Here is a 27,003-nt window from a genome sequence, read left to right as displayed (position 1 = left end):
TTTCTTGACTTTGTTTTCCCTTGAAATAACGAGCTGCTCTGATGAGACAGTATCAGCCATATTTCTGAGTGCTTGTCTCTTGCAGGGAGGTAAGAATATCCCACGTGCAACCAATGAACTTTCACATTAGTAATGGTAGGCATTATTCTTGTAGCCAAGTCAAATGTGACCACCAATATAATGACAGCCTGTGGGCTGGAAGAGATGAGGTCATGTTTTAAGAAAACATCCTGAATACACATGTTGCGTCGAATTAACCATGACGGGCTCCACTACTCCTACACACACACACACACACACACACACACACACACACACACACACACACACACACACACACACCCCACCCTCATCCCCAGTTGAGCCAGAGGCCAGGGATTCCACAAGCTTCGCGTGTAAGAAGTTCTTCCAAGGCAAGCGCTCTATGTGGCTCACACACACTGTGGTCATGCAACTTCCCCAAGTTTGGCTGGTGTAAATAATAAAAGCAAGCAAGGGCGGGGAGGCGAGGCTACCAAGATGAAGGCTTCCTCCCTCTGTGCTCTCATCGCCACAAACAGAACCTTTGATGTCCCTGGCTCAGTACACCAGACCGGAAGTGCTCCAAATTCCTGGGACAGGCACACAAGGAGCTCTGGAGTCCCCCCAAGTGTTGACAGAAGAAGCAGAACACAAAACAGCCCCTACCCTATGGGCTGTTTACATTCCAGCGCGTTGGGCTCAAGAAATCAACTAAATTCAGTCACTAGAGACTGAAAAGTTCTTCGATCTGGTCTACCACCAGTCTTCTCTCCCCAAAAGACGCACAGAACGAGACCACTCAAATTATTCATGCTCATAGACTAGGAAATCCAGAACTGTGACGAGCACTAACAGAGTTTCCACGTGGGCTCTGGATGCACGGCAATACTTCAGCTTAGGGCCAAACAATAATGGGTCCTAGCACAGACGCATGCTGGGGAACCTGGGGGTCTTTCCAACCCTGGGAGGAGCATTTGCCTGGACACTTTTGGTATGAGTGGGTGGAAAGATGGATGGGGCCCTTTTATTTACAAGCCGGAATGCATGACATTCAAAGGGCCCTGCTTAACCTTTGAGGCCAGATGCTAAAGCAAGGCCAAGGCTTTGGATCCAAGTAAATCATTATCTCCGACCAGAAGGCAGGAGCTGTTGCGAAGCTCTGTGAAAGCAAAGCGACACCTGTTTTCTGTGATACTGTGGGCAGCTCTTTTGCAGGTGCCTGACCTTCCCAAGGGGTTTCTCAATGGAAATAGTTTCGCTGTGCTTGTCATCTTTCAGCAAAGGGTCAGAAGCACATCTATCAGCACAGTGGACAACCCGCGTGGAAAGTTCAGCAAGTGAGGAATCGGATTGGCCCATACATGACCATGTGGGTGGGGCTACTCAGCTAATCTCCTGCACCTAGGTTCTACTTTTAACTGAAAGACAGGATCACTTATTCCAGCCATGTATATGATCCACCGTCCTTGTATGCAAAGGGGATTTAGCCTAAATCCTGAGTTTGGGCAAGCACTTATCACCCACAACACGGACATTCCTCTGCTTCAAATCCCAGTTTCTCGCCAGCCCTGCTAGGTAGGAGTGGAGTAAGGTCTCCCCAGTATCTTCCATCGGCCTTCCAAGGGGTGGGGTGCAATTGTCAGCTGTGTGTGCTTATGCAACCTTTTGTTTGCTTGTTTGGTTTGGTTTTTTTTGTGTGTGTGTGGCTTATTTGTACTAGCAAGGACAGAGTCCAGAATAACTGCCTCTAGGTGGCTATTTTTCCATTATTCCAAGTTAAAGATAATAATGCTAACAGCCGGGTAGTGGTGGCGCACGCCTTTAATCCCAGAAGTAAGGAGGCAGAGGCAGGCGGCTCTCTGTGAGTACGAGGCCAGCCTCGTCTACAGAGGGAGTTCTAGGACAGATTCCAAAAGCCACACAGAGAAACCCTACCTCAAAAAACAAAAACAAAAATAATAACACTAGCAATAACATTGTCTATTAATGGAGCCTTTACCAAGCACCGAAGCACCAAACTAAGTTCGTGGCTAAGTGATTTCCTACATTATTTCATTAGATTTGGATGACAACCTTTTGTACACTTATTTGTGTGTACGTGAGCGTGTGTGTGTGTGTGTGTGTGTGTGTGTGTGTGTGCTCACACCAAGGTATGCCCATGCAGGTCAGAGGATCACTTTTGGGGGTGCTATTCTTTCACCACGTGTGTTCTGAGGATCACACATGTTTAGGCATGGCTGCAAACATTGTTATCTGCTGAGCCATCTCACCAGCCCTTATATGACAATTTTTTGCACTACACACTATGATCCCACTTTTTTTTTTTTGTAATGGAAAAAAGTGAAAATCAAAAAGAGGTTAAGTAATCTTTTCAGTACTGAGGTCTGAATTCGGGCCCTTTCCTATGCTAGGAAGTACTCTACCACTGGGTTCGAGTTATATCTGCAGTCCCACCCCTTCTTTTAATGTTTAGTTTTGAAACCAGGTCTCTCGAAGTTTGCCTGGACTAGCCTTGAATTCACTGCGCAGCCCAGGCTCCACTTGTCAAATCTCCTGCCTCGGCCACCTGAGTAGCTGGGATAACGGGAATGTGTCACCAGCCCGCCTGAGTGTAAGTGGTTAGTAAATGCAGACCCAGTTACACAGCCAGGACCTTCCCCCATCATGCCTTCCAGATAGCCACCCACATCCTGAATGCACAGGTGGGCTCCTTTAAAAACACTGTGGTGGTGAAGCCAGCTGAGATTGGCTGGCAGGAGGGGTGGCCCGTCAATGTCTGAGAAAGGTGTCCCAGTGAGGCAACTTGGACAGGACTCATTCCCAGGCTAGATGGTGATTCAGACACAATGGCCTTCAAAGGCAGATCAGGTGACGTTGTTGTGTGTGAGTGTTCATAGCTGTGGGGATGTAGGCCCCTGCACTGGAGTATGGGTTGGAGGCCAGAGATCAACTTTTGCTTTTGGTTTGTGTTTTTCAGGCCCTTCAAGAAAGCAAAGCGGCTTTCTCTCATAGAGGATATAATTTACAAATAAGGGAGAATATCTACCAGGCACAATGGCCCGCGCCTGTAGGTCGAACATTTGGGAATCTTAGACATGGGGATCAATTCTAGTTCAAGGCCAGTCTGGGATATATAATGGATTCCAGGCCAGATTGGGCTACAGAGTGGAACACTTTCTCAAAAACAATATTTTTTAATTAATTAATTAATCCTTGGTAGACTTGACCTATGATCCATTTCTCCCCTTTTCACATCTGATTAATTAGGAACGCCTGGGCTGTTCGGATCACGCTGGGGACCTGGAATTGTCAGAAAGCTAACACTTCCCGGCCCTGTGGCAGATGCACGGCAGGCCAAACTACTGGGTTTCTGTTGGCCTAAGATTATGAGGAGGTCAGGGAGAGAGGAAGCCCTGCCTAGGACTTTACTCTCCTTACCTAACGTAATCGTTGGGGAGTCAGAAAGGAGGGTCACTGCCCAGGCTTCTCCTCTGTCTCCTGAACCTTTCTCTTTCTCACTCTCTGAGACTCTTTCTCTCACTCTGAGACTCTTTCTCTCACTCTCTGAGACTCTTTCTCTCACTCTCTGAGACTCTTTCGCTTCTCCATGGTGGTTTCCAGGACAGGGCCACACTGGCATGTGATCTGTGACCAGGGGGCAAAGGGCAAGGTCTGACCCCTGCTCCATATTCCGCATCATCGGCCCCCAGCACCTGCTCATCGTACCCGGTGGCCCTGGTGCTTGCAATGACTCGTACCCGCTTCTTGAAGAGCTGGCTGGCTTTCTGGTTCCCACACTCAGATCAGGCTCTCAGACCTCACCAGGACCCACACACCCAACTTAGAAATGGTGGAAGGGAATGCTGCAAGACCTTTGATTCTCCCAGGACAGCCTTTGTTTTAAACACACAGCAGGCAACTCATCAGTTAGGAAGACCCAGGTCAGATGACCTCCTTCTGCCTCCCCATTGGCTCAGCCTTAAAGCTTTTCTGAGGGATGGGCAGCTGGAGGTCAACCCTGGGTACCTAGTTTTCTGAGACAGGGTCTCTCACTTGACCTGGTATCAGGGGACATGGAGGGGCAACAAACTTCAGGGATCCACTTGGCTCTGGCTCCCCAGCACTGGGATTCCAAGCATGAATCAGGCACAGGTTTTGTTTGTTTGTTTGTTTTGTTTTGTTCTGTTTTGAGACAGGGTTTCTCTGTAGTTTTGCAACCCGTCCTGGAACTCACTCAGTAGAGCCAGCTGGCCTGGAACTCACAGACATCTGCCTGCCTCTGCCTTTCCAGTGCTGGGATTAAAGGCTACCCACAGTTTTTAACCAAAGTTCTAGGTTAACTCAGGTCCTCCTGTTTGCAAAGCAACACTTTACTGACCAAGCCATTTCCCCAACTTTGTGTGGGTTTTTTTGTTTGTTTGTTTGTTTTTTGTTGGGAGCGGATCATTGTTACTTAGAGCCTCTTGTAAATATCGTCAGTCCTTTTTAAGAATAGTCTGTCCCCTCCCCAGCTTCCTAATGAATAGAACCCGGCCTCACAGGAACAGCTGATAGCAACCTACAGTTAGGTTACTCAACCCTCCTTCCTGCAATTAGGCTACTTAGCACTCACACCTCTTCATTCCTGCTGCTCAGCCTGGTCTGCAACTATCAACACCCCTGGGTAGGTGGCCAAGACCACTCCTCGGCCCCATGACTAGGCAAGGGCCCCCCCTTATTGTCCTGCATCCCCCTACCTCATTTCCCCTATTTAAGCCTGTACAGAACTTTCATTAAATGGCAGCTTGATCGTAAGGTCTGTCTCGCTGTCATCTTCTCTTGTCTCTTGTTCCGTTCATTCCAGGTCCCCGTGGGCCCTAATCCTTTGTGCCTGCTGGTCAGGGCAGTTTTTTGTTTTGTTGTTGTTTTGTTTTTTGTTTGGTTGTTCGGTTTTTTTGAGACAGGGTTTCTCTGTAGCTTTGGAGCCTGTCCTGGGACTCATTCTGTAGACCAGGTTGAGCTTGAACTCACGGAGATCCGCCTGTCTCAAAGGCATGCGCCACTCCCCTGCCTGGCTCCTTGTGTCTTCTGCCATAAACAGCACACATGTGACCTGATAAGTTACAGCAAGAAAAACAGCTAAGTCCATGGCTCAAACTTCCAGGTGCCTTTCGATTTAGAAAGCTATTTGTTAATTTAGATAAGCTTTTAATACTTTGACCCGTGGCCCTGGTACATTAAAGTGTGAGCTGTGTTTGGCTTTCCGTCCAGAGATGCTTGTCTATGGCCCCGACAACGTATTTCAATGCATTTGTGGTTAGTTACGATTCTAATTAAAGCAGAGCCTCTTACATGAAGCAATAAATATTTAGCCTCGGCAACCAAAACATAAACAGAACCATGATTCATAAAGTTGCTTTCTTGTTCTTCCCTTCCTGGCCTCAGAAGTGAAGTGACATTCCGAGATGTATCACAGCAGGGGCAAGCCGACCAACACTCCCCGGCTGCCTACGCCTAGGCATGGCAAGCAGGCTTTCTCGGAAAAGGGCCCAAATGCCATGTCCCACTGAGTCAGAAAGGCAAGCAGCTCAGCGAGAGGTGTGCCAGCCCCTGTGTACGAGAGCATCACCAGACAAGAGCTCAAGTAGAATTGGATTCCTGAACCAGTGGGATGGTTCAGTGGCTAGGGTTGTTTGTCCACAAGTCTGATGGCCTGAGTTCTCTCCCTGGGACCCACATGGTGGAAGGAAAGAACCAACTCCTGAAGGCTGTCTTCTGACTTCCACATGTCAGTTCAAAAGATTTTCACACAGAGGCTGGAGAGCTAGCCAAGTCTAATGACCTGAGTTCAATCCCCAGTATCCACATGATGGAAGGAGGGAACTTCCTCCAGCAAGTTATCACATGAATGGCACCCATGTACCACAGTACTACAGGAACACACACACACACACACACACACACAAGAAACATAAGATTTTTTTTTCCAAAAATTTCGATTCCTGGGTTCTATCCCCAGAAAATCAGATTGATGATTTTAATGCCAGCAGTGGTCTAAGAACCAGAATTTGAGAAGGATGAGCAGGGGTATTCAAAGGACACCTTTAGAACCTGACAGCTCCAAGTCCTAACTCCACAGTTTTTAACCAGATAGTCCTGGGCAGAATTCATAAGCCCCCTCAATCACCATCTCTCAGCCACACAGGGGAAAACGACCGCACTTACCTCCCAGGGCTATGGGAACAGTTACATGAAGTTTGAAACAGGGTACTTTTGCATAGCACCTGCCACAGATGTGGGCAACAGGAAGATCAAGGTACCTACAGATGGAAAACATCTCCAGGGGCCCCTCTTGGTGGCTGGCACACTAATGTGTCAGTCTTCTGGTATACCCGATATCTTCCTTCTTAAATAAATTTGAGCAGCATGGACCAGGCCACTTTGCCAGACCTGCCTGCAGCTGACAGATGTGAATGTGTATTCCTGCCTGGCTTGTCCTACACTGGCATTTCCATGTGAAATTCCTGGAAAAGCCCACAGAAGGACATCCCACATAACCTTCCAGAAAAGCAAACGTCCTCCCTAAATACAAGCACACGTCCTTGCCAAGGATACCCATAGAAAAGCACAGAGAAGCTAGGCTTCAGTGGGACCTGGAACTGTGGCCGGGGTGAAGTGGCTTGAAGAGTGATTACAGGAACATTCGGCAAAGCCAGTGTCCCAAGGCTGAAAACAAAAAGACTTCAACTTCCCTCTCCTAGCCAGACCCTGCAGCTAACATTCCTTGTCCCGACTCCATCAGCCTGCACACAGCACCTCTGACCTTTCTCCACCTTCTCTTTGTTCCCACAACTGGACTGGAGGCCCAGGATGCTAAAAGATCTGCGTCCCAGTGGGAAGGTCTGATAAGGTCAGATTACAGACAAGCAAGGTCTCTTAGAAGTGCAGATGATGCCAAGTTAGCAGAATGTTTTCTCATCACCAAGGGAGAGAGGGGAAGGAACACTTCTGCTCTTCTAATAAAACAAGGGAAGATTTTCCAGACAGAGGAGCAGTTGGATCGGGTGGGGAGACAAGGTACAGAGTCTGACTCTGTTGTGAGCCAGGTCCAGAGTGGGGAAAGAGGTATGATAGACCAGGTGACTGGAGTGTGGGGACAGCAGGGACTTGCAGTCAGGTTCACTTTCATTGGGAGAAGATAACCCTGGTTTGCATTGAGCCTACACACACACACACACACACACACACACACACACACACACACGCACGCACGCACGCACGCACGCACGCACGCACGCATACACACACACCCTGTTCAGTTTCTCCTCATCCCAAGATGGCGGAAACCATGCCAAGTCGACCATCCTCACTCTAGCACAGGGTGAAAAGATGACTCCAGGAGACACTGTCTCATCCCATCAGCTGAGCTGGATAGACTAGCCAAGAAGGAAAGGGGAGATGAGGAGGGGAGCCCTGGGAACAGGGGAAGATAGCACGTGGCTTGACGTAGCAAGCTGGCCTGGGGAGAAAGCATCGGGGCTCCCAGTACTGTTTGTCCTGCTCCGTTACAAAAACATTGTCTTCTCTCTTTTGTGGGCTCTTGAGTCTGGCCTTACAGGGGCGTGTGTGGGTTTCCTAAGACAGAACCCTGGTTTAGGAGGAACAGGTGGTTCAGACGGACCCAGCCCTCTTCACTCACAGACCTAGCTCCCTTCCAGCTGCAGGAAGGTTTCTCCCTGGCTTCTTACAAGACAGTGGTACCCAGTCCCCACTCCATCACCAGTTCAAATTCTGTGCCCGCAGATACCATAGAAAGTCTCAAAATTTATCAAAAAGCCTTGCCAAGAAGGTAGCTGGCCCCAGCTCTGAGCCGTTTCCCAAGACAAGGACTCAGGACACTCTGAGGTCAGTCATGGGTTGTCTGTCTGGTACTTTTGTAAGAAAGTCCTTCCCATGGTTTGTTCCAGCCTAAATCTCCAGCCTTCTGGAGAAGGATGTGCAAGTTGTTTCTGCTATGAATGAAGAAACTGAGTCTCATGGGGGTTAGTGATAGAAGTCACATGCACCAGGCTGGGTGCCTGTCAAGTGCCTCCATGTGATCTTACTCATTGTGTAATGAAGAGGGCCATCACCTCCCAACACAGAAGAACTGAGTTTCCAGTCCCCATTACATACTTGAATTGAGATTCAAGTCCAAGCGAAGCTTCCAAGCCCATAGGCCTCTTTATCTTCCCACCCCTCCTCCCACTGATTTAGAACAGTTCCGATGGTCACGGGGACTAATGATGTTTACCTTGACAACCATGGAGTTCAAAGAAACAACACAGGACTTTCCAGACAGCTAAGCAATGACCAGGTTTTGAAAGGTGGGGGCAACCACAGTCACATGAGCTGTGGTATGAACCCAGATCATTTGACCCTCTTCCATGACCAGCTGGACTGGGGCAAAGCCTCCATCCCCCTCAGCCTCTATGTCCTACCAGGAAGTGAAGAGGAATACAGACTTCAAGTTCTCTCCCAACTGTGGCATTCTTTGAATGATGAAGATCCTAATTCTGCTTTCCTTGTGAGCAATACTTGACTCGATGGACAGGGTAGCATCTGCCTGTGATCTGAGCATTCATGGAGCTAATACAGGAGGAGTCTGAGGTTTCATAGCAAACACAGACACACACACACACACACATGCACATACAAATACACATGCACAAACACATGTGCACACACATACCTGCACAAACACACGTGTACAAACACATGTGCACACACACGCACACACACACACACACACACTACTGCTGGGGTCCATTTTCCTGTGAGGAAGCCACACAGCTGACAATCAGGGAATAAGTTTTTTTTTTGATGTTGTGGTTATTGTTATTGTTATTTGTTTTGGCTTTTTGAGACAGTCCTCTTACATAGCCCAGACTGACTCTGAACTCACTATGGAGCCCAGGTTGGTCTTCAAGCTGGTGGCAATCCTTCTGCCTCAGTCTCCTGAATATTGAAATCACAAGCATTTCACCACCACGCCTAACTCGGGGAACCACAGGTCCAGAGATTTGGGTATCACAGACAACAACGTTCTAGGTGGTGGCTCTCAAAGTGACTGGTGATATCGGCGCTGTCCTGGAGTACCACAGAAATGCAAAAACCACCATCATTAACTGATGACCTCTTGGGTGGAAACTTCGTTTTGGTAAGATCCACATAGGATCTTGTAGTGTCTACACAACACAGACTGAGGAGTGAAATTACAGACCATGATTCCTTCAGGTCAGAGGTCTTGTTTTTCCTTGTATCCCTGGAAAAATGTACCGCTCCTGCCATACAACAGATTCTCAACAAATAGGAAGGACAGGAAACAGCAGGCGCTCAACAAGTGCTCAGACGAGGAAGGAAGCGCTGGACTGGGCTTGTTTTTAATGCTGTTGTGAGACAGGGTCTCACATATCTCAGTCGGCCTAGAACTTACTATACAGCCAGAGGTAACCATGAACTTCTGATCCTCCTGCCTCCACTTTTGAGTGCTGACATTACAGGCACGTACTACCACACTTGGTCCATGTGATTCTGGGGACGGAACAAAAACCCTGAGCTTCATGTCAGGCAAGCACCCCACTGACTCAGCTACAGCCAGGTTAGCACCCTCCTGACGAAGCTACATCCTAGGCAAGTACTCTATAAACTAAGCTAAATCCCCATTCCACTTTCTACAGGTTTAGTGTGTGTGTGTGTGTGTGTGTGTGTGTGTGTGTGTGTGTGTGTGTGCACTTCTTGTCAAACTCACATATGCTGAGCAATCATTCTACCACTGAGCTATACCTCCAACCCCTCTTTTACATTTTTTTGAAACAAAAACAGATTGCCATGGGTTTGGGAGGAATTGGGAATCACGTGTAGACGCCCTCTTTTCTTTCTTTCTATTTTGGTTATTTTGGCTTTTGAGACAGGGTTTCTCTGTGTAACAGCCCTAGCTGTCCTGGAACTAGCTTTGTTGACCAGGCTGGCCTCGAACTCCATCTTAAACCCAGAGTAATCAATGTTAACCTTCTGTAGTTTTGCTACCTCATTCAAGATTTTTCTAAGCTTACTTTTATATAATAAAGCTATATTTGAACAACACATAGTCACATAAAGTACATGCATAGACTTTGCATATTATTTTATAGTTTGTTTCATTCACTGAAAAATACCTCATGTAAATATATGTCAAGTCAACAAACATCGGTTTACTGGCTCTTTAGTGTCCCTCTAAATGGTTAACACCTTCAAACCTGCCCCTTGCCGAGTACTTGAATTGAACCCAGCTAGGTCTTTAACCTACTGCAATGAGTGTCATGTATACGCACTGTGCCCTTGGCTAATTAGCTCTCTGCAACAAATGCTTTCAGGAGGAGTCTTCATCAAAAGGCACATGGAACTTTTCAAGCCTTTGCCCCACACACCTGTCTCCCGTGTGGCTGCTTCTCAGAAGGTCGGGTCCTTCCTAGTTGAGAACTTTTCCAGAACAGACGGGAACTGAGCTCCAGGCTCAAGTACTTTTACACAGAGCCAGAAATAGCCATAGGAGGCCATTGGGTATGTGGGGACAGCACCAACTTTGAACAGAGTGGCAAGGCTGGCATCTTCTCACCAACTGTGTGACCTTGGGCAAGTGACTCAACTCCCTTTGGGTTCTATCTTCAGTATAAGTGAAGCCATTGCTAGTTACCTTTCACGGTTACAAGGCTTAGAGATGACACATGTAATAGCCTTGCAGAGGGCCAGACATGGTGGCAAGCACCTTTAACCCCAGCACTCCAGAAGCAGGGACACGAGGATCTCTGTGAATTCGAGGCCAACCTGTTCTATATAGTGAGTTCTAGGTCAGCCAGGGCTATATGGTGGGACCCTGTCAAACAAAACGACAGCAACAACAAGCTCCAAACTTAGAGAGTTGTGCACTAAATATTTCTTGAATAGATGATGTGAACTAATTAATGGTTGAATGGAGGAAGATGGGAAAGAGAAGAAAATGGACAGAGGAAGAAAACACCCGCAACTGCATGAATGAAGGCAAGCATATTGGCGGGACAGCTTATGGACTGGTTTGTCAGGACAAAGGCTGGTCCTTAAAGGGAAGAAGAGAAAGGACAGAAAGAGATGGTCCATAATGAAGACACCATTTCTCTTCGTCCCAATTTGTTTCTTCTCTGAGAGTAGCTGACTGGTGAGCCACTATGTCCCTGCTTCATAACAGTGTCCTGAAGGCCAGGACACAAGATAGCTGGCCCCAAGACAAAGCCCCACACCCAGCCAGCACTTGACTTCCCAAGTGGGGTCTGATCCCACCGGCTGAGCTTTCTAATACCTTGATGGGTTTGCCACAATCCAAAGAAGGGACCCACGCTGCCTGCCAGCTCACACTTCTGAGCCCATGGGCCGTTGTCGCCTAGAAACCAGAAAAAGAAACAGAAGATAATCAGTGGGTCTCTGGGGGACACTTTTTCTGACCCTCTCTAGTCATAACCCTGTGCACAGCAGGGATCAGACAGAAAGACAAACATGATCCCTACATTTGAAGTATTCTTCATAAGCATGGATGTTCGTGCGTGGCTACCCCACATAATCACAGACCTTCCCTCACCGCAAGCGCTGGGCTTACATATCACTGCTCAACTAAAACTGTCTCAGTGATCCTATCTCTACTAGGCTCTGAGAGACAGGGGCTCTGCTCTGACCCAGTGAGCTCCATTCTTAACCTCTGCTCTCACATCCCACTTAGGTGGTGTCAGCAATCCATTACTGCTGTCATTAGAGCCAGCCCAGCCAATGCTCACTACGCATCCTTGATGCACCTAGGACTCCACATGCACACATCACTAACCATCCTTGATGCACCTAGGACTCCACATGCACACATCACTAAGCATCCTTGATGTACCTAGGACTCCACATGCACACATCACTAAGCATCCTTGATGCACCTAGGACTCCACATGCACACATCACTAAGCATCCTTGATGCACCTAGGACTCCACATGCACACATCACTAAGCATCCTTGATGCACCTAGGACTCCACATGCACACATCACTAACCATCCTTGATGCACCTAGGACTCCACATGCACACATCACTAAGCATCCTTGATGCACCTAGGACTCCACATGCACACATCACTAACCATCCTTGATGCACCTAGGACTCCACATGCACACATCACTAAGCATCCTTGATGCACCTAGGACTCCACATGCACACATCACTAAGCATCCTTGATGCACCTAGGACTCCACATGCACACATCACTAAGCATCCTTGATGCACCTAGGACTCCACATGCACACATCACTAAGCATACTTGATGCACCTAGGACTCCACATGCACACATCACTAACCATCCTTGATGCACCTAGGACTCCACATGCACACATCACTAAGCATCCTTGATGCACCTAGGACTCCACATGCACACATCACTAAGCATCCTTGATGTACCTAGGACTCCACATGCACACATCACTAAGCATCCTTGATGTACCTAGGACTCCACATGCACACATCACTAAGTATCCTTGATGCATCTAGGACTCCATATGCACATATTACTAAGCATCCTTGATGTACCTAGAACTCCACACGCACACATCACTAAGTATCCTTGATGCACCTAGAACTCCACATGCACACATCACTAAGCATCCTTGATGCACCCAGAACTCCATATACACCATCTTTTAAGTGTACAATATACAGTGGACAGTGGAGTAGATTTAACTCTCTCATTAGCATATATTAAAAGCCAGGTCTAAATTTCATCCATAGCAGCTGCCACTCTTCTACATAGAGACCTGAGACATAAAATATTTGTGTTGTACCCCCTCATACATATACCACCTTGGATTTTTCTGAAACAGAGTCTTGTATCCCAGACTATCCTCAAATTCACTCTACAGCCTACCCTGGCCTTGAACTGTAGATCTTCTTGCCTTAGACTCTAAAGTGCTAGAATTCTTCTGTTGTTGTTTTAAATATTTATTTGTTTGTTTGTTTAATGTAAACTGGTGTTTTGCCTGTATATATTCTGTGAGAGTGTTGGATCCCTTGGAACTAGATTAATAGAGTTATGAGCCACCATGTGGGCGCTGGGAACTGAACCCAGGTCCTCTGGAAGAGCAGCCATTTCTCTTATCCGCTGAGCCATCTCTCTGGCCCGAAGTGCTAGAATTCTATGAAATGCTGTACATTAGCAAGCCTAGCTATACGTGAGCCCTTTAAAGGGATCATTAATTCAGTTCCAGAGCCACCTGACTACGGTAGCAGCCACAATCATTGGGACCAGGGAGACGATGTTAAAGGACTCTTTTAGCAGGTAAGAGAACTCAATAGACAGCAGGCTAAGCACTCAGGCAACCCAGTTCCCAAGTTCACAGTGAGCCCCTTCCCTGTTAAAGATGCCACATGACTGGACTCGACTCTCCATGGATCCTACACAGTTATCTACTAGATCCCAGCCAGCTCTGGTGGGTATCATCTCTACTTTACCTGTAAACCAGAGGAGAGTGTTTTCTTTTGCCACATGGTCAACTTTGTCCTTGATCTGCCCTACCAGACTGTCCATCTCTCGGAGACTTGCGTGGTATGGCCTTTGGTTCTGTGGGCTTTCCAATGGCGGTGTCACAGGCAAGGGCACATGCATGTGGGCCAGACCCACATAGAGCAGGAAGGGTCTCCCACTGGCGCTGGAAGAAACGAGAAAACTCAGAGCTTCTGCAGGAGGCTGGTCTTGTCTAGGGTCTCAACAGTCCTTCCTGAACTCTGAGAAAATCCACTACCATCCCACCACAGGCCTTGCCCTGAAGGCTCAAAGATAGTGTATTTGTCTACAATCTTCAAAAGAAATGGGGAAGTCATCTGGCTAGTCCATTAGAAAAGTACTGAACCGTAAGATGGCTCGTACTCTGTGATAGTAAGAGCTGTTACACAGGACTGTTGTCTAAGTCCGTACTCAGGGTAGACCCCCATCTCCCCTTTCAGGAAATGGTTTTGAAACTTACAGGGATCTAAGGACCTTCCTTCAAGTTGTGCAACTAGTAATAGACAGCCTGGATTTCAACTCATCTGCCCAGAGCAAGCCTGTGCTCTTTGCTGTACTTCAGAGTCCAAGAATCCAGACCACTGTGTTGGTTCTAGGGGTTCTCAACCTTCCTAACACTGTGACCCTTTAATACAGTCCCTCAAGTTGTGAGGACCCCCCCAACTATACATTTATTTCATTGCTACTTCATAACTGTAATTGTGCTATTGTTATGAATTGTAATGTAAATATCTGATATTTGATATGCACCCCCTGTAAAATCATAGTTTGACCTCTAAAGGGGTTGCAACTTATAGGTTGAGAACCACTGTTCTAGAAAATATAGCTATAACGAATCCCTAAGATATGTGTGACCACAGGGGGCATTCAGATCAAGGCTCTCCAATACTAAACCCGGAAAATTTGTGGTAAAAGGCTTGAAAAAACTGGGTGGCCTCCTAGCAAAGACTCCATGGTCTCATGGGGCAGGCCTAGCTACTCAGAAAATTGAATTAGGAAGATCACAAGTTCAAGGCCTGACTGAGCTACATGGTGAGTTCAAGACAAGCCTAGGAAACTTAGTGAGTCCTTGTCTCAAAATGAAAAGGAAAAAAAATGGCCTGAGGATGTACTTAAGTGTAGTACACCTGTCTGCTATACAAGGCCTGACGTTTAACCTCCAATACAACTATCCCACCCCATCCAACCCTGACACCCTGTCTCCTCAGGAACTGTGCATGCATGATGCATATACCTTCATGCAGGCAAACACTCATATACCCAATAAAAATAAAATTTTAAAAAAGCTGTTTGAGTTGCTAACTTGAGTTTCTTTTTTAATCACTCGATGAATTTTGGCTTACCATCAGGACAGCCTTCCCAATCATTTCTAAAATGGTGTTAAACATACTTCTGACACTTTGTACTACATATTTGTGTGACATGGTATTTTCAACATGATTATAAAACTGTAACATCAATGAACTCTGAAGAGGCTCTCTGCCCTAGAGGATATAAATCTTCATGCAAAAGTAAACACATTTCGTCTTTGATGAATGGTAAAATTATATGTATGCTACAGAATTGTTTAAAAATAATCTTTTTGTGATTTATTATCAGTCAATGTTGGTTTGTATATCTATTTTATACACCTATGTGCCTGGGTTGTAAAAATTTCTTAGGGTGGGGCTGGAGAGATGGCTCGGTAAATCAGAATGGTCAGTCATACTGCAGAGACCCAGGTTCAGTCCCTAGCCCCCACATTGGGCATCTCACAACTGCCTGTAACATGGCATTAATAGCTCTTCTAACAGATTTCCTATTCCTCAGTAATCTGTTTCAGAGACCAGACTAACAGTGGTGCACAACTGTAATCTAGCACTGCACTATCATGCTTGACTACATACTGAGTTCAAGACTAGCATATGATATAAGACCCTGTCTCATAAAATAGATAGATGATAGATAGCTAGACAGACAGACAGACAGACAGACAGATAAAGGTGAAGAGGATTGCATGATACCCGAGGAACAAGCAGCTAATGGTATTCTGTGCACGGTGGCCATTCAAGGCATCACTGGGGACGTTAGCTATGACTGCTAACAGGTTGTTAGTTCATTTACTTAAAGATCCATCATTCACCCCAGCATTCAAGCAGTAAAAAGAAGAGGGGTGGAGATGGGTGAAAAATGGGTCTTCACACTGAATCTAGAGCCCCGTCTGTTGGTGCTGGGTGGCATCTGGGGTGGGAAGGAAGATGGGGAGGGAACATATCACCATGGTAGGAATGAACAGGGAATAGGAGAGGGTAATGAAGGTAAGGAAGGGGGCAAGCTTTTCAAGAATCCCTTCTCTGGGGAGACATAAACAATGTCTGCTCCCTCCACATAAGGTCACAACAACAAACTAAAACATGATTTCACCAAAGTTCACCCTGGGGATTCTACAAGCTTATTGGCTTACAGAGCATGAATGAGGAGTTGCCTACAGGTGTGCGGGTGAACCCCAAAGTAGCTGAACTGCAAAGTCTTCATCTAGCATAGAGATGGCTTCCCCAAATCATCGTAGATGGTACCCATCACAGTTTACCTCCCCAAACCCACATCCTAGTGCCTTCCAAGACATCAAGGACATGTGTAATTGGGGCAATTCCCACATACAAATAGCTGGATAAGGCTGCCGGGATCTCAGGTGACCTCCTCACCCCTCCTTCTATGAGACAATGTCAGCAATGAGGCCATTCCTGGTGGTCTCCTGCAAGTAGACACAGCTGATCGGATGGAGACAGTGGCTACTGGGCTTAGAGCACCACACTGTGCAACGGCACACCAAGTAAAGGGAAGGACTCTGCGAAGCCTAGGCGCCAGCTCTCAAAGGTTTGGCTTTCATCTCCGTGTCATTAGGACCCTGTCCTGAACGATGCATGCCTTGACTCAGACTGCTTGAACAGAAACACCGCACTGGGTGAATTAAAGCAAATATTTACTCTCACTGTTCTAACACATGAGAAGTCCAGTGTCTCCATTCTTGGACTCTTTCTCCCTTTCACCCTCAAGAGAGTGAGAAACTCATCGGTTCCTGATAAGAGCACTAATTCAATCACAAGGGTTCCATCCTCCTGACCCTGTCCAGACCGAAAAACCTTGCAAAGGTCCCCCACTTCCTAATGATAACCCACCAGGTGAAGGTGTGTCCAACCTTCATCCCTTTAGGCCACATGTACACAGGGTATCTATGAATGCTGCCAAACATAAATTTACTTAAAATATAAGATTTTAAAAAATTTTTATTATGTATATAGTATTGTGTCTACATGTATCCCTGCAGGTCAGAAGAGGGCACCAGATCTCATTACGGATGGTTGTGAGCCGTCATGTGGTTGCTGGGAATTGAACTCAGGACCTCTGGAAGAGCAGCCAGGGCTCTTAACCTCTGAGCCATCCCCCCAGCCCCAAAATGTAAGATTTTTGTGTGCATATGTGACTTTCTTTGGTAACTTGCTTGTGCAGTTTGCAAATTTAAACTTTGTAAATGACAACTGCGTCAAAAAGTCGGACAGGTCTTGTGTGCCTGACAGTTAGGGTTTCAACACTTGAACTGTAGGGGACACAGATATACAGCCCACAGCATCCTGAGTATTGACCACATACCAGATTTCCCAGAAGACTCTGGCTTCAAACACACCAAATCAACATCTACTCTTATGCCCAACTGGCCCACCCTTACTTTCCAAGTCCTCTATGCCCTATTTCCAGGAAGGTATTAATCTTAGTTAGGGTTACTATTGCTGGGAAGAAACACCCTGACCAAAAACAAGTTGGGAAGGAAAGGGTTTATGTGGCTCACACTTCCGCATCACTGTTCATCACTGGAGGAAGTCAGGCCAGGAGACAGGCCAGGAGAGGATACGCCTAATGGCTTGCTTTTCATGACTTGTTCAGCCTGCTTTCTTATAGAACCCAGTACCAGCAGCCCAGGGATGATACCACCCACAATGGGCAGTGTCTTCCTCCATCAATCACTAATTAAGAAAATGCCCTCAAGGCTTGTCTATAGCCTGATCTTATGAAGGAATTTTCTTAAGTGACATTACCTCCTCTCAAATGACTTTATTTGTGTCAAGTTGATATAAAACCAGTCAGCACAGATGTGAGAAAGTCGTGGATGAACCAGCAGGTCAAATCTTACAGAAATCTGCAGCACACCCTGTGATTACCTTCTGTAAAGCTTAAAAGCCAGTGGACTCATTGCCTTTCACTTTAGTAAACTGGCCAACTCTTATTATTTTCTTTGTTTGACACAGAGAGAACATCAGTTGATTTATCTCTTAATGAGTCCCTTAACTGATGTAAGCATTACACAGTCCCTAGCCCCAGCCAGCTGCTGTCCCTCCTGTCAGAAGGCTGACAGGAAGCTGCCCTCTCCGACCATGAAGCATCTTCCTGTCATAGGGCAGAGGGAACTCGAGCCATTTCACAGATGCAGGAAGCTGGGAGACGCTCAACCTCCCAGAGCAGAAAGGCTCCATCTATCCCAGCAGTCTGAGAAATACACTGACAGTGTTTCTCAGAAAAGTCTGGTGGGGGGACATTCAGACGGAACCTCTAAGGTCCTGGGATACCATTCTGAAATCTGAGCCTGAGATAACGGCTTGTATGATGAAGAGCACACACAGACGACTAAGGCTCCCTCACCACTACTTCTGCTCTCCTTGAGGGTGTCTCTGGAAAAGTCCAACTGAGCGAGGGCTGTGGGACCCTGCACAGTCAGGGGCTGGTTTGCTCAGCCATCCACAGATGTAGCCATCTGAATTCTGCATGAGCAGGCAGCACACGGCACATTTTTGTCTTCTTGCTCACGTCAGCTACAGCTGCGGGCCTAAGAGAAGCATCCCAGTGTCCTTGAACCATTTAAGACCTTGGGAGGCAGATAAAATCAATCACACTTCCAGTCATTCTTTGTGGTGACAGGACAAGGATGTACATCGGCAGCCTTCACACTCAGCTGTGTGGATTTTGTTGTCACTGCCGGCTCTCTCCGTCTTTAAACATCAATTTAGCTTACTCAGGAGTACCACAGTGTGTGGAGGTCAGAGGACAACTTTTGGGAGTGGGTTTTCTCCCTTCACCTACCCAGTCCCAGGGATTCAACTCACACTGTCGGGCTTAGCAACCTGAGCCATCCCTAGCCCTCTTTTGGATGTTTTTAGTTAGTAGTTTCTAACATCGTAAACACTGTTTCCTGTCTCTTCCGGAAACTGGAAAGACCTGATACCCAGGCTCACCTTCCGGATTCGCCCACCATCAATGACCGGAGCTAAGTAGCTGCTGTTTACAGTTGATGGCGTGCGTGTGTTTGCCGTTTGCCCCACCCTCAGCCTGCTTTCTTCTTTTTGAAAGATTTTTCTTTAAATTCTGTGTGATGAGCATGGGTATTCTGTCTGCATGTCTGTCTCTGCACCACACATGTGTGGTACCCTTGGAGACCAGAAGAATAAGATCTGGAACTGGAGTTACGGGTGGTTGGGAGACCCCCATGTGGGTGCTGGAATCGAACCTGGGAACTCTGAGAGGACAGCCAATACTCTTAAGCACTGAGCTAACTCTTCAGACCTGCTTTGTGGACCCTGTAGATGTGCATATTTGGAACCCTGTATTCGAGACTGGATAACAAACCCCCAAACATACCTGCAGTCCAGTCCCTGGAATTCTGGCTCTTGAATTCCTGAGTGCTGAACTATGTCACCATATCTGGTCCCTGGTTGACTATTAATCACTAGTGTCCTTAAAAGAAGGCTGGGTATGGTGACACATTCCAGCATCTGGGAGATCAGAAATTCAAGGACATCCTCAGTTGCATAGCAAGTTAGAGGCCAGCCTGGGCTACCTGGGACTCTGTCTAAAAGAGGAGGGGTAGGAACGTTTGACAACATGTAGAAATAACAAGGGATCAACAGAAGCAGAGATTACAATGATGTGGCCATAAACCAAAAAAAGCCAGAAGCCATTAGAAGCCAGAAGAAAGCCAGGCAGTGTTACTGAGTGTTACTAGCACTCAGGAGGCAGAGGCAGGCGGATCTCTGAGTCCATGGACAGGTTGATTTGTAGGAGTTGGGCTCCACAGCCCTGTCTCAAAAAACAAACAAACACACAAACAAAAGAAAAGAAACAACCATTACAAGCAAACAGACAAAAAATTATTTTTGGAGAGTCCAAAAAAAAAAGGCTTGTTCACACTTTGGTGTTAGCCCTCAAAGACTGGCTTCAGACTTCGAGCATCCAGATCTGAAGAGAACTTACTATAATTACTATTGGTTTTAGTAACCACTTGGTGGTCACTTGTTACAGAAGCAGTAAAGAACTTATACTGCCTGCTAACAAATGAATTCAACAAATACCCTGGGAAAGTATCCTGAATGCAAGGGCAGGCCCTATCCTCAAGGAACTTGCACTCTAGTGGGAGAAGGAAAAAAAATGGCCACAACCATGGTGCTAATCAAGGCAGGACAGTCAGAGGGTCACAGGAAGGCCAAGAACATACCCCAGGAACTTCTAACCCAGGATCATTCGTGTTACTAGCATCTGGGAGACATGCAGGTGTGCTCGCTGAAGCATGAAACTCAGCCTCAGCCCTGATAGACCTGAGGTGGGAGGACTGTGTGTGCTTTTGTGTGTGTGTGTGTGTGTGTGTGTGTGTGTGTGTAAGAGGGGACAAAAGCAGGGAACTTGTCCTTACCTTGCCTGCTCAATGAATGCCACTGCCTTTTCTGCATACTTCCGTGCAAGGCCACTCAGGTTCACAGGCTGCTCCACGATGTTGAGGTTTTCATAGAGAGGAAGGGCCACTTCTGTGTAACAGTCCCTCTCGGGGCTCCTGTGTGGAAACACAGGGGGGAGCACTCACTGTCACATCCTAAATAATCACAGAAAGCGTTAGTTAGGGCAGTGACACACGTAGATACGAAACAGCTGGTCCTGAGGGATTTAGCAGATCAGCCATGGCTTTCCCTTCCCTGTACCGCGTAGACGTCCTGCCCGCTGCCTGGGTCCTGTTGTCACTTTCAGCCACCAAATAACACACAAGACACTATATTAATTATGAAGCTGTTGGCTGTTTGCTTGGTTTCTTATCAGCTAGCTCTGACTTGATTATTAACCCGTAATTACTAATATATATTTTATAAGGACTTACCTTTTTGAGGATGCATCCCTGAGTGCCCATTGCTCCTGGGAGATCACATGGTGACCAGTCTCCTCACTACATTTCCCAGAATCCTCCTAGACACTTAGTCCCACCCATCTTGCTTTCCTATTGGCCAACAATGCTTTATTGGCATATACACAGAACTTCCCCCATCATCTCCTCTTTTCTGTCTAAATAAAAAGAAAGGTTTTAACTTTAACATAGTCAAATTACATAAAACAGTTATCAAGCAAGAACTATAGTTGCAATATTTAGTCCATTAACATTTAGTAAGATTTAAAGAAAGTATTTTATCATCTATCCTATCTGTGTGAGTCTAAAGTCTTATATGTAGCTTATCTTTTATCATAACTAAGGAAAACTATAATTACAACTATCTGTCTTCAACTCCATCAAAGACCACAGAAGGATAACTACTTTGTATTGGTATGGTTTTTCATTTATTGATACAAATTTAAGTTTTGTGATACGTATATTTCTCCTCTTGTTTAGGTATTGTGTTTGTATAACTTATTTTAAAAATATAATGTATAATTAAATGCCAATTATAGATAGTTACCTATAATAATCAGAACTTATAGCTAGGTAAGTTAGGTTTTCTATATTTGAGATAGATAGTCTTCAAACCTTTCAAAGACCTTCAGAAAATGGCATTTAAAATGGTTTAGGGTTTTTCTTGACAATGAGAAATGTCTGCTCCTGGCACATCAATTAGGTCTGAGAGGAAGATGGGCATCGAAGAAACTTGTTATGGAGTTTGCTTTCAACATGGCAAGATTAGCCATTTGGGCAAGAACTGCTCTTGCCTGGACTGCTTGACTGTTGTTGTATAAACTGGACATGCAGGACCCACAGGAAAGTGACTGCTGAACTCAGTCTTACAGGGTTCCTGCTTCATGGAAGAGTCTACGGGACTTTCTGCAGGACACAAAAAAATGACTGACAGACTGCCAATGCAGATGGACAGTTTGAGACTTCCTGCTTTGCTGAAAAGTTTTCCAGATACACTGTGGCCTATGGGCTGAAGATGGATGCCCCAACATTACAGAGAAACTTCAGGTAACTGCTCAGGCAGCAAGATGTCCCTGTCAATCCTAGTGTTTATATATTATCCTTCTGTGGTCTTTGATAGAATTGAAGGCAAATAGTTATAATTATAGTTTTCCTTAGTTATGATAAAAGATAAGCTACATATAGAACTTTGGACTCACAAGGATGGGATGGATGATATTTTCTTTAAATCTTGCTAAATGTTGATAGACAAAATATTGTAACTGTGTTCTTACTTGATAACTGTTCTGTTATATATAATTTGACTATGTTAAAGTTAAGACCTTTCTTTTGTTTAGACAGAAAAGAGGAGATGATGGGGAAGTCCTGTGTATATGTCAATAAAGCACTGTTGGCCAATAGGGAAGCAAGGTAGGTGGGACTAGGAGTCCAGAAGGACTCTGGGTAGGAGAAACACAGGAAGTCACGATGTAGCCTGCCAGAGAAGTAAGATGTCTGGAACCTTTCTCCAGTAAGAGAAATACTTAGATTAACAGTTATGGGATAGGGAGGGGGGGAATAAAAAAAAAACAGTTATGGGATAAATACTTAAGTCAGTGCTAGCCAGTAAGAAACAAGCAAGGCCAACAGCTTCATAATTAATACAGCGTCTTGTGTGTTATTTGGGGACTACAACGCGGCAGAGCCCAGGAGACTGGTGGGGAAAAACCAAGAGGCTGGCAAGGAAAAGTCGTCTCTCTACACACTGCCATTTCGAGTCCAACCCAACAAGCCAATGCTTTCAATTCTGTTTTATGATAATACAGATGAGAGAGAGAATGAGGGGGAGAAAGGGAAACATTGGTTGAAATATCTCATACCATTATATAGCCACACGGGGTTGCAGATGTGACCCCCCCCCCCAGGCCACACAGCTATGTAAGAAGGGTGTGACACATCACAGCCTTTCACACTGTCACCTAGGAGGGGTCTGTTGCTTCATGTGTCTTGTGCACCTAGGTAATCACATCCACAACATTGGTCCAACAGCCGCATGCTAAGAAGCAAACCCTCAGGGCATGGGCCCTAGACTTAGAGAGACTCAGACTAAAAATGTCGATTTTTATCTGCTGCTGCCTCTGGTGTGACCTAGGCAAGGCAGACTGGTCCTATGAACTACAGGTAAGGTAGGGAGTGCCCAGGATGTAACAACTTCTCAATAAATAGCCATTATTATATTAACTATTAGGCTATTTAATAAGTCAACTGAGACGTTCCCCAAGCAGTTCAGACACCTGTGGCCTCAGGAATAATGACAGCGCAAGCTCTGAGAAGGAGGAGCACAGGGACTGAGCTAATTCATTATCTCAGTAAGGCTTAGCAACAGTCTCCCTCTCTCTGTGTGTCTCTGTCTCCCCCAACTCTCTCTCTCTCTCTCTCTCTCTCTCTCTCTCTCTCTCTCTCTCTCTCTCTCTCTCCTGCTTGCCTCTTTCTATCTCCCCATCTCTCTGTCTCTATCTTTTTCCCCTTGTCTCTGTCTCTGTGTATGTGGGTCCCCCATCTGTGTGTGTGTGTGTGTGTGTGTGTGTGTGTGTGTGTGTGTGTCTTTCTCTCTTTCTTCTGCCTGTGTCTCTCTGGCTATGTCTTCCTATCTCTCTGTATCTCTTTTTCTCTTTCTGTTTCTGCCTCTATGTCTCTTCCCTCTCTGTCTCAGTGTATGCCTTTCTCTCTCTGTCTCCCCCATCTGTGTGTTGTCTTTCTCTATCTTTCTCTGTATCGCTCTTCTCTCTCTTTCTGTCTCTATCTCTCGTCTCTCTGTCTCTCTCTCTGTCTGTGTGTGTGTGTGTGTGTGTGTGTGTCCCTCTCTCTCCTTATTTCTGTCCATGTCCCAAGTCTTGGCTGGGGAAATAACAGTATGTAGTCTAGGAGCAAAACCAGCAGGCAGAGGAGGGAGGCTCCACCTGTGAGATCTTGGCAGGCATCATGCTCTCCCCAGGTGAGCTAAACAATTCAGAGAGTCTGGAAAATTCCAACATAAAAAAAATTGTAGTTCTCATCTTTGCATTGGAGAATAAATTAGAAAAAAAATTTTCCCTGGATGTACTCTTTATCTCATGTGCTGTCAATGTCTTCTTTATCTCGTGTGCTGCCTCAACTGTCCATGTCTGTCTGGTTCACTTATTCTAGAACTCAGGTTTTCACCTTGACTTAGAGCCCACAAGTTAATGCATCGAACAGTTTTACCTCCATAGGCCATGGCGCTGGGGACACGCTGGACAGGGAGGGTAGTTGTAGCCGGGTGTGTCAGTGCAGCCCATGTCATGGCTATACGGGATTCCAAAGTAGTAATCAAAACCTGGAAGAGGGGCGATGGGTTAGCACCCCCACTTGCTGCTTCTCGGCATGCCTGCCCTCTTACACCCACAACAAAATTTAATTTCCTGTGATTTAATATTGTAGTGCTCTAGCGTTTGTAATTAAAAGAGGATTTGATTAATATCCCTTTGAAGTATGCACAGAAAATCACTTTGCTGGGTTCTGGCTGTAAGACTAGCTTTGTGAAGTGTCCTGTGAGGGGGGAGGAAGTATCAAGAACTGCTGACCATCTAACATCCTCCAGAGTTATGAACACATGTGGTAAGTGCTTGGTTTAAAAAAGAGGGAGAGCCACTGTATATATGATAGCTTAAGGGATCAAAAGTCTGCCCTTGGGAAGCTTTCTATATGGGGCCAGTGAGATGGCTCAGCAGTAAAGGTGCCAACAAGCCTAAAGATGTGAGTTCAATCACCAGAACTACATTATAGAAGGAGAGAACTAAGTCCCAAGAGTCGTCTGCTGTGGAATTTTTGTTTAACAACGCAAAGATGTGTTGCATTTGTTTAACGACGTAAAGATATGTTGCTTTGCCTGCCTAAGATACCTGATTGGTCTAATAAAAAGCTGGATGGCCAATTGCTAGGCAGTAGAGGGATAGGCTGGGCTGGAGGACAGAGAGAATATGTAGGAGGAGAAAGAGAGGGAAAGACACTCAGGACGGCCAGGTAGCTACCAGACAGACACAGGGTAGACCACACAGAATGAAAGAAAGGTAAAAAGCCCCGGGGCAAAATGTAGATGAAAAGAAACAAGTTAGTTTAAGTTGTAAGAGCTAGTGGGACAAGGCTGGGCGTTGGTGGCGCATGCCTTTAATCCCAGCACTCGGGAGGCAGAGGCAGGCGGATCTCTGTGAGTTTGAGGCCAGCCTGGTCTACAAGAGCTAGTTCCAGGACAGCCTCCAAAGCCACAAAGAAACCCTGTCTCGAAAAACCAAAAAAAAAAAAAAAAAAAAAAAAGAGCTAGTGGGATAAGCGTAAGATATGGCTGAGCATTCATGAGGAATAAGAAAAGAAGTCTCTGGGTCATGGTTTGGGAGCTGGTTGGTGGCCCAAAAGAAAGCCTGTTACAATTGTCCTCTGACATCCACATGCATGCTCCAGCACACATGTGTGTATGTATACACAAAATTAAATATGTAATTTATAACAAAGGAAGTAAGTAAGATATGCCAAGCTATGAGAAATGGATGAGTCAGTGGATGATGGTGTAGGCGTATAATCCCAGCATAACGGAGAATGAGGCCAGCCTGGATTACATACTGAGATCTTGGCTCCTGAGGAGAAGAAAGGTCAGAGGAAGAAGATATTCCCAGATGTGGTGGGTGTGGTAGACATAGCAGCAATATCTCAACACGCTTCCTAAAGGATGGGCGTCTAAGCCAGGGCTCTAAAGGTTGGGAGGTGGAATGGAATGAAGTAAGAAAGTCAATGTTGTAACCCAAATTCCTTGTATTGAGGTCTTCCTGACATTGTCCCTCTACAACACAGGCTCTGCTGGACTGGGCCTGGCAAGCGGGGGGGTGGCCGTGGCCTCTTCAGCTCTGCATGTGCCTCTTGCCTCTTGCCTCCTCTACCTGCACGTTTCCTACCCTGTTTCTCATGTGGCTCACACCCTGGAATCCCAGTAGCCTTGTCTGGAATTGCCTGCTCTGTAGCTCTTACCAATGAAGCTATACAGAAGCGGTCCAGCATAGCCACAGTACAGCTTCCCATAAAACACCCCACTCCTCACCACTCCCTGCTAGCCCCTTCCTCTTTCACAGTCCAATCACAGCCTCCAGACTCTCTGTCGGCATGAATGACAAGGCCTTCCCCTTAAGGGAACCTCCCAGATCAGATTGGCTGGGAGGACGCAGCCCACCGTGGGCGGCACCATTCTCTAGGCAAGGCAGATAGTTCCAGGCTCTATAAGAAAGCCACAGGTCTGAAAGCAAGCTAACAAGCGTCATTCCTCTGTAGTTTCTGCTTTAAGTTCCTGCTTTGACTTCCTTCCATGATGAACTACGACCTGGAAGTGTAAGTCAAATAAACCCTTTTCTCCTGAAGTTCCTTTTGGTCATGGCATTTTTCATAACAGCAGAAAAGAAACTAGACTAGTATATATGGAACAGCTGGTAAATGGTACCAGCACCAAAGAAAACCGGATAGCTCCATGTCAGCCTTCTTTGTATACATGGATCTGAATCCCTCACAGGTAAATGACAGAGCCCTGAACTGTTGTCATCTTGTTGTCAAGACGAGTAAATACTTCCAGTTTCATTGGCAAGAAGTCTCTGTGATGGCCTCTGATGTCACTGAAGCACAAAACACCCTTGGGCAATATGCACAAAGATGAGCACAATTGTTTCCAAAAACCTGCATTTACAGAAACAGTTTGCTGGATTTGGCCCACACTGTACACTAACTCCTAATTTAGACATCCACTGCCCTCAGACCCCAGAGGTAGTGAGAAGCCTCAGTGTTTGCTGGAGCCCTGGTCTCTAACCAAGGGTGAGGGGGAGTTTGGATGCATATGAAGAATGTGTGATGTTTGCCATAGCCTATGATGGGTTTGGAAGGGAAAGAAGGGGGTCCATGGGAACCAGGATAGTGTACATGGGCAGAGTACAAAAGCAGGGAGAGACAGAAGGTAGCAACTAAGAAACCCCACAGTGTCCAAGCAAGAAGGCTTCCAGCACTATTTGGTGCAAAGGCAGCAAGGTGGTCTCTTTCTTCCCACTACTTACTCCTGGGTCAGACTCACAAACCCTTCAGAGAACCCCCTCTCCTAAGCAGGGCACAGACTCAGTGTGCCTCTCTGCTCAGGACTCCAGGAACAGTGCTCAAGATGTCACCGATAGATCTATTCACACGGAGAGTAAGACCTACTT

At 46.3% G+C, this 27,003-nt stretch overlaps 1 protein-coding gene across 5 annotated transcripts in view; it reads right to left on the bottom strand.

Moving 5' to 3' along the window:
- Positions 1 to 27,003, bottom strand: part of Arsg (arylsulfatase G) — a 135,771-nt gene that overhangs the window by 24,623 nt on the left and 84,145 nt on the right. For all 5 annotated transcript variants that reach the window (XM_040749996.1, XM_040749999.1, XM_040750000.1 and 2 more), the window contains 4 exons: positions 24,002 to 24,113; positions 20,300 to 20,437; positions 13,533 to 13,729; positions 11,354 to 11,434 (listed from right to left, as the gene is read on the bottom strand). In XM_040749996.1, coding sequence (XP_040605930.1) covers positions 11,354 to 11,434; positions 13,533 to 13,729; positions 20,300 to 20,437; positions 24,002 to 24,113 — 528 coding nt within the window. The remainder of the gene's footprint in view (positions 1 to 11,353; positions 11,435 to 13,532; positions 13,730 to 20,299; positions 20,438 to 24,001; positions 24,114 to 27,003) is intronic.

Source organism: Mesocricetus auratus, unplaced genomic scaffold (genome assembly GCF_017639785.1).
Source record: "Mesocricetus auratus isolate SY011 unplaced genomic scaffold, BCM_Maur_2.0 Super-Scaffold_100007, whole genome shotgun sequence".
NCBI classification, from domain to species: domain Eukaryota; kingdom Metazoa; phylum Chordata; class Mammalia; order Rodentia; family Cricetidae; genus Mesocricetus; species Mesocricetus auratus.
The sequence above is the reverse complement of the archived record's forward strand: the minus strand, read 5'-3'. Positions and strand labels throughout refer to the sequence as shown.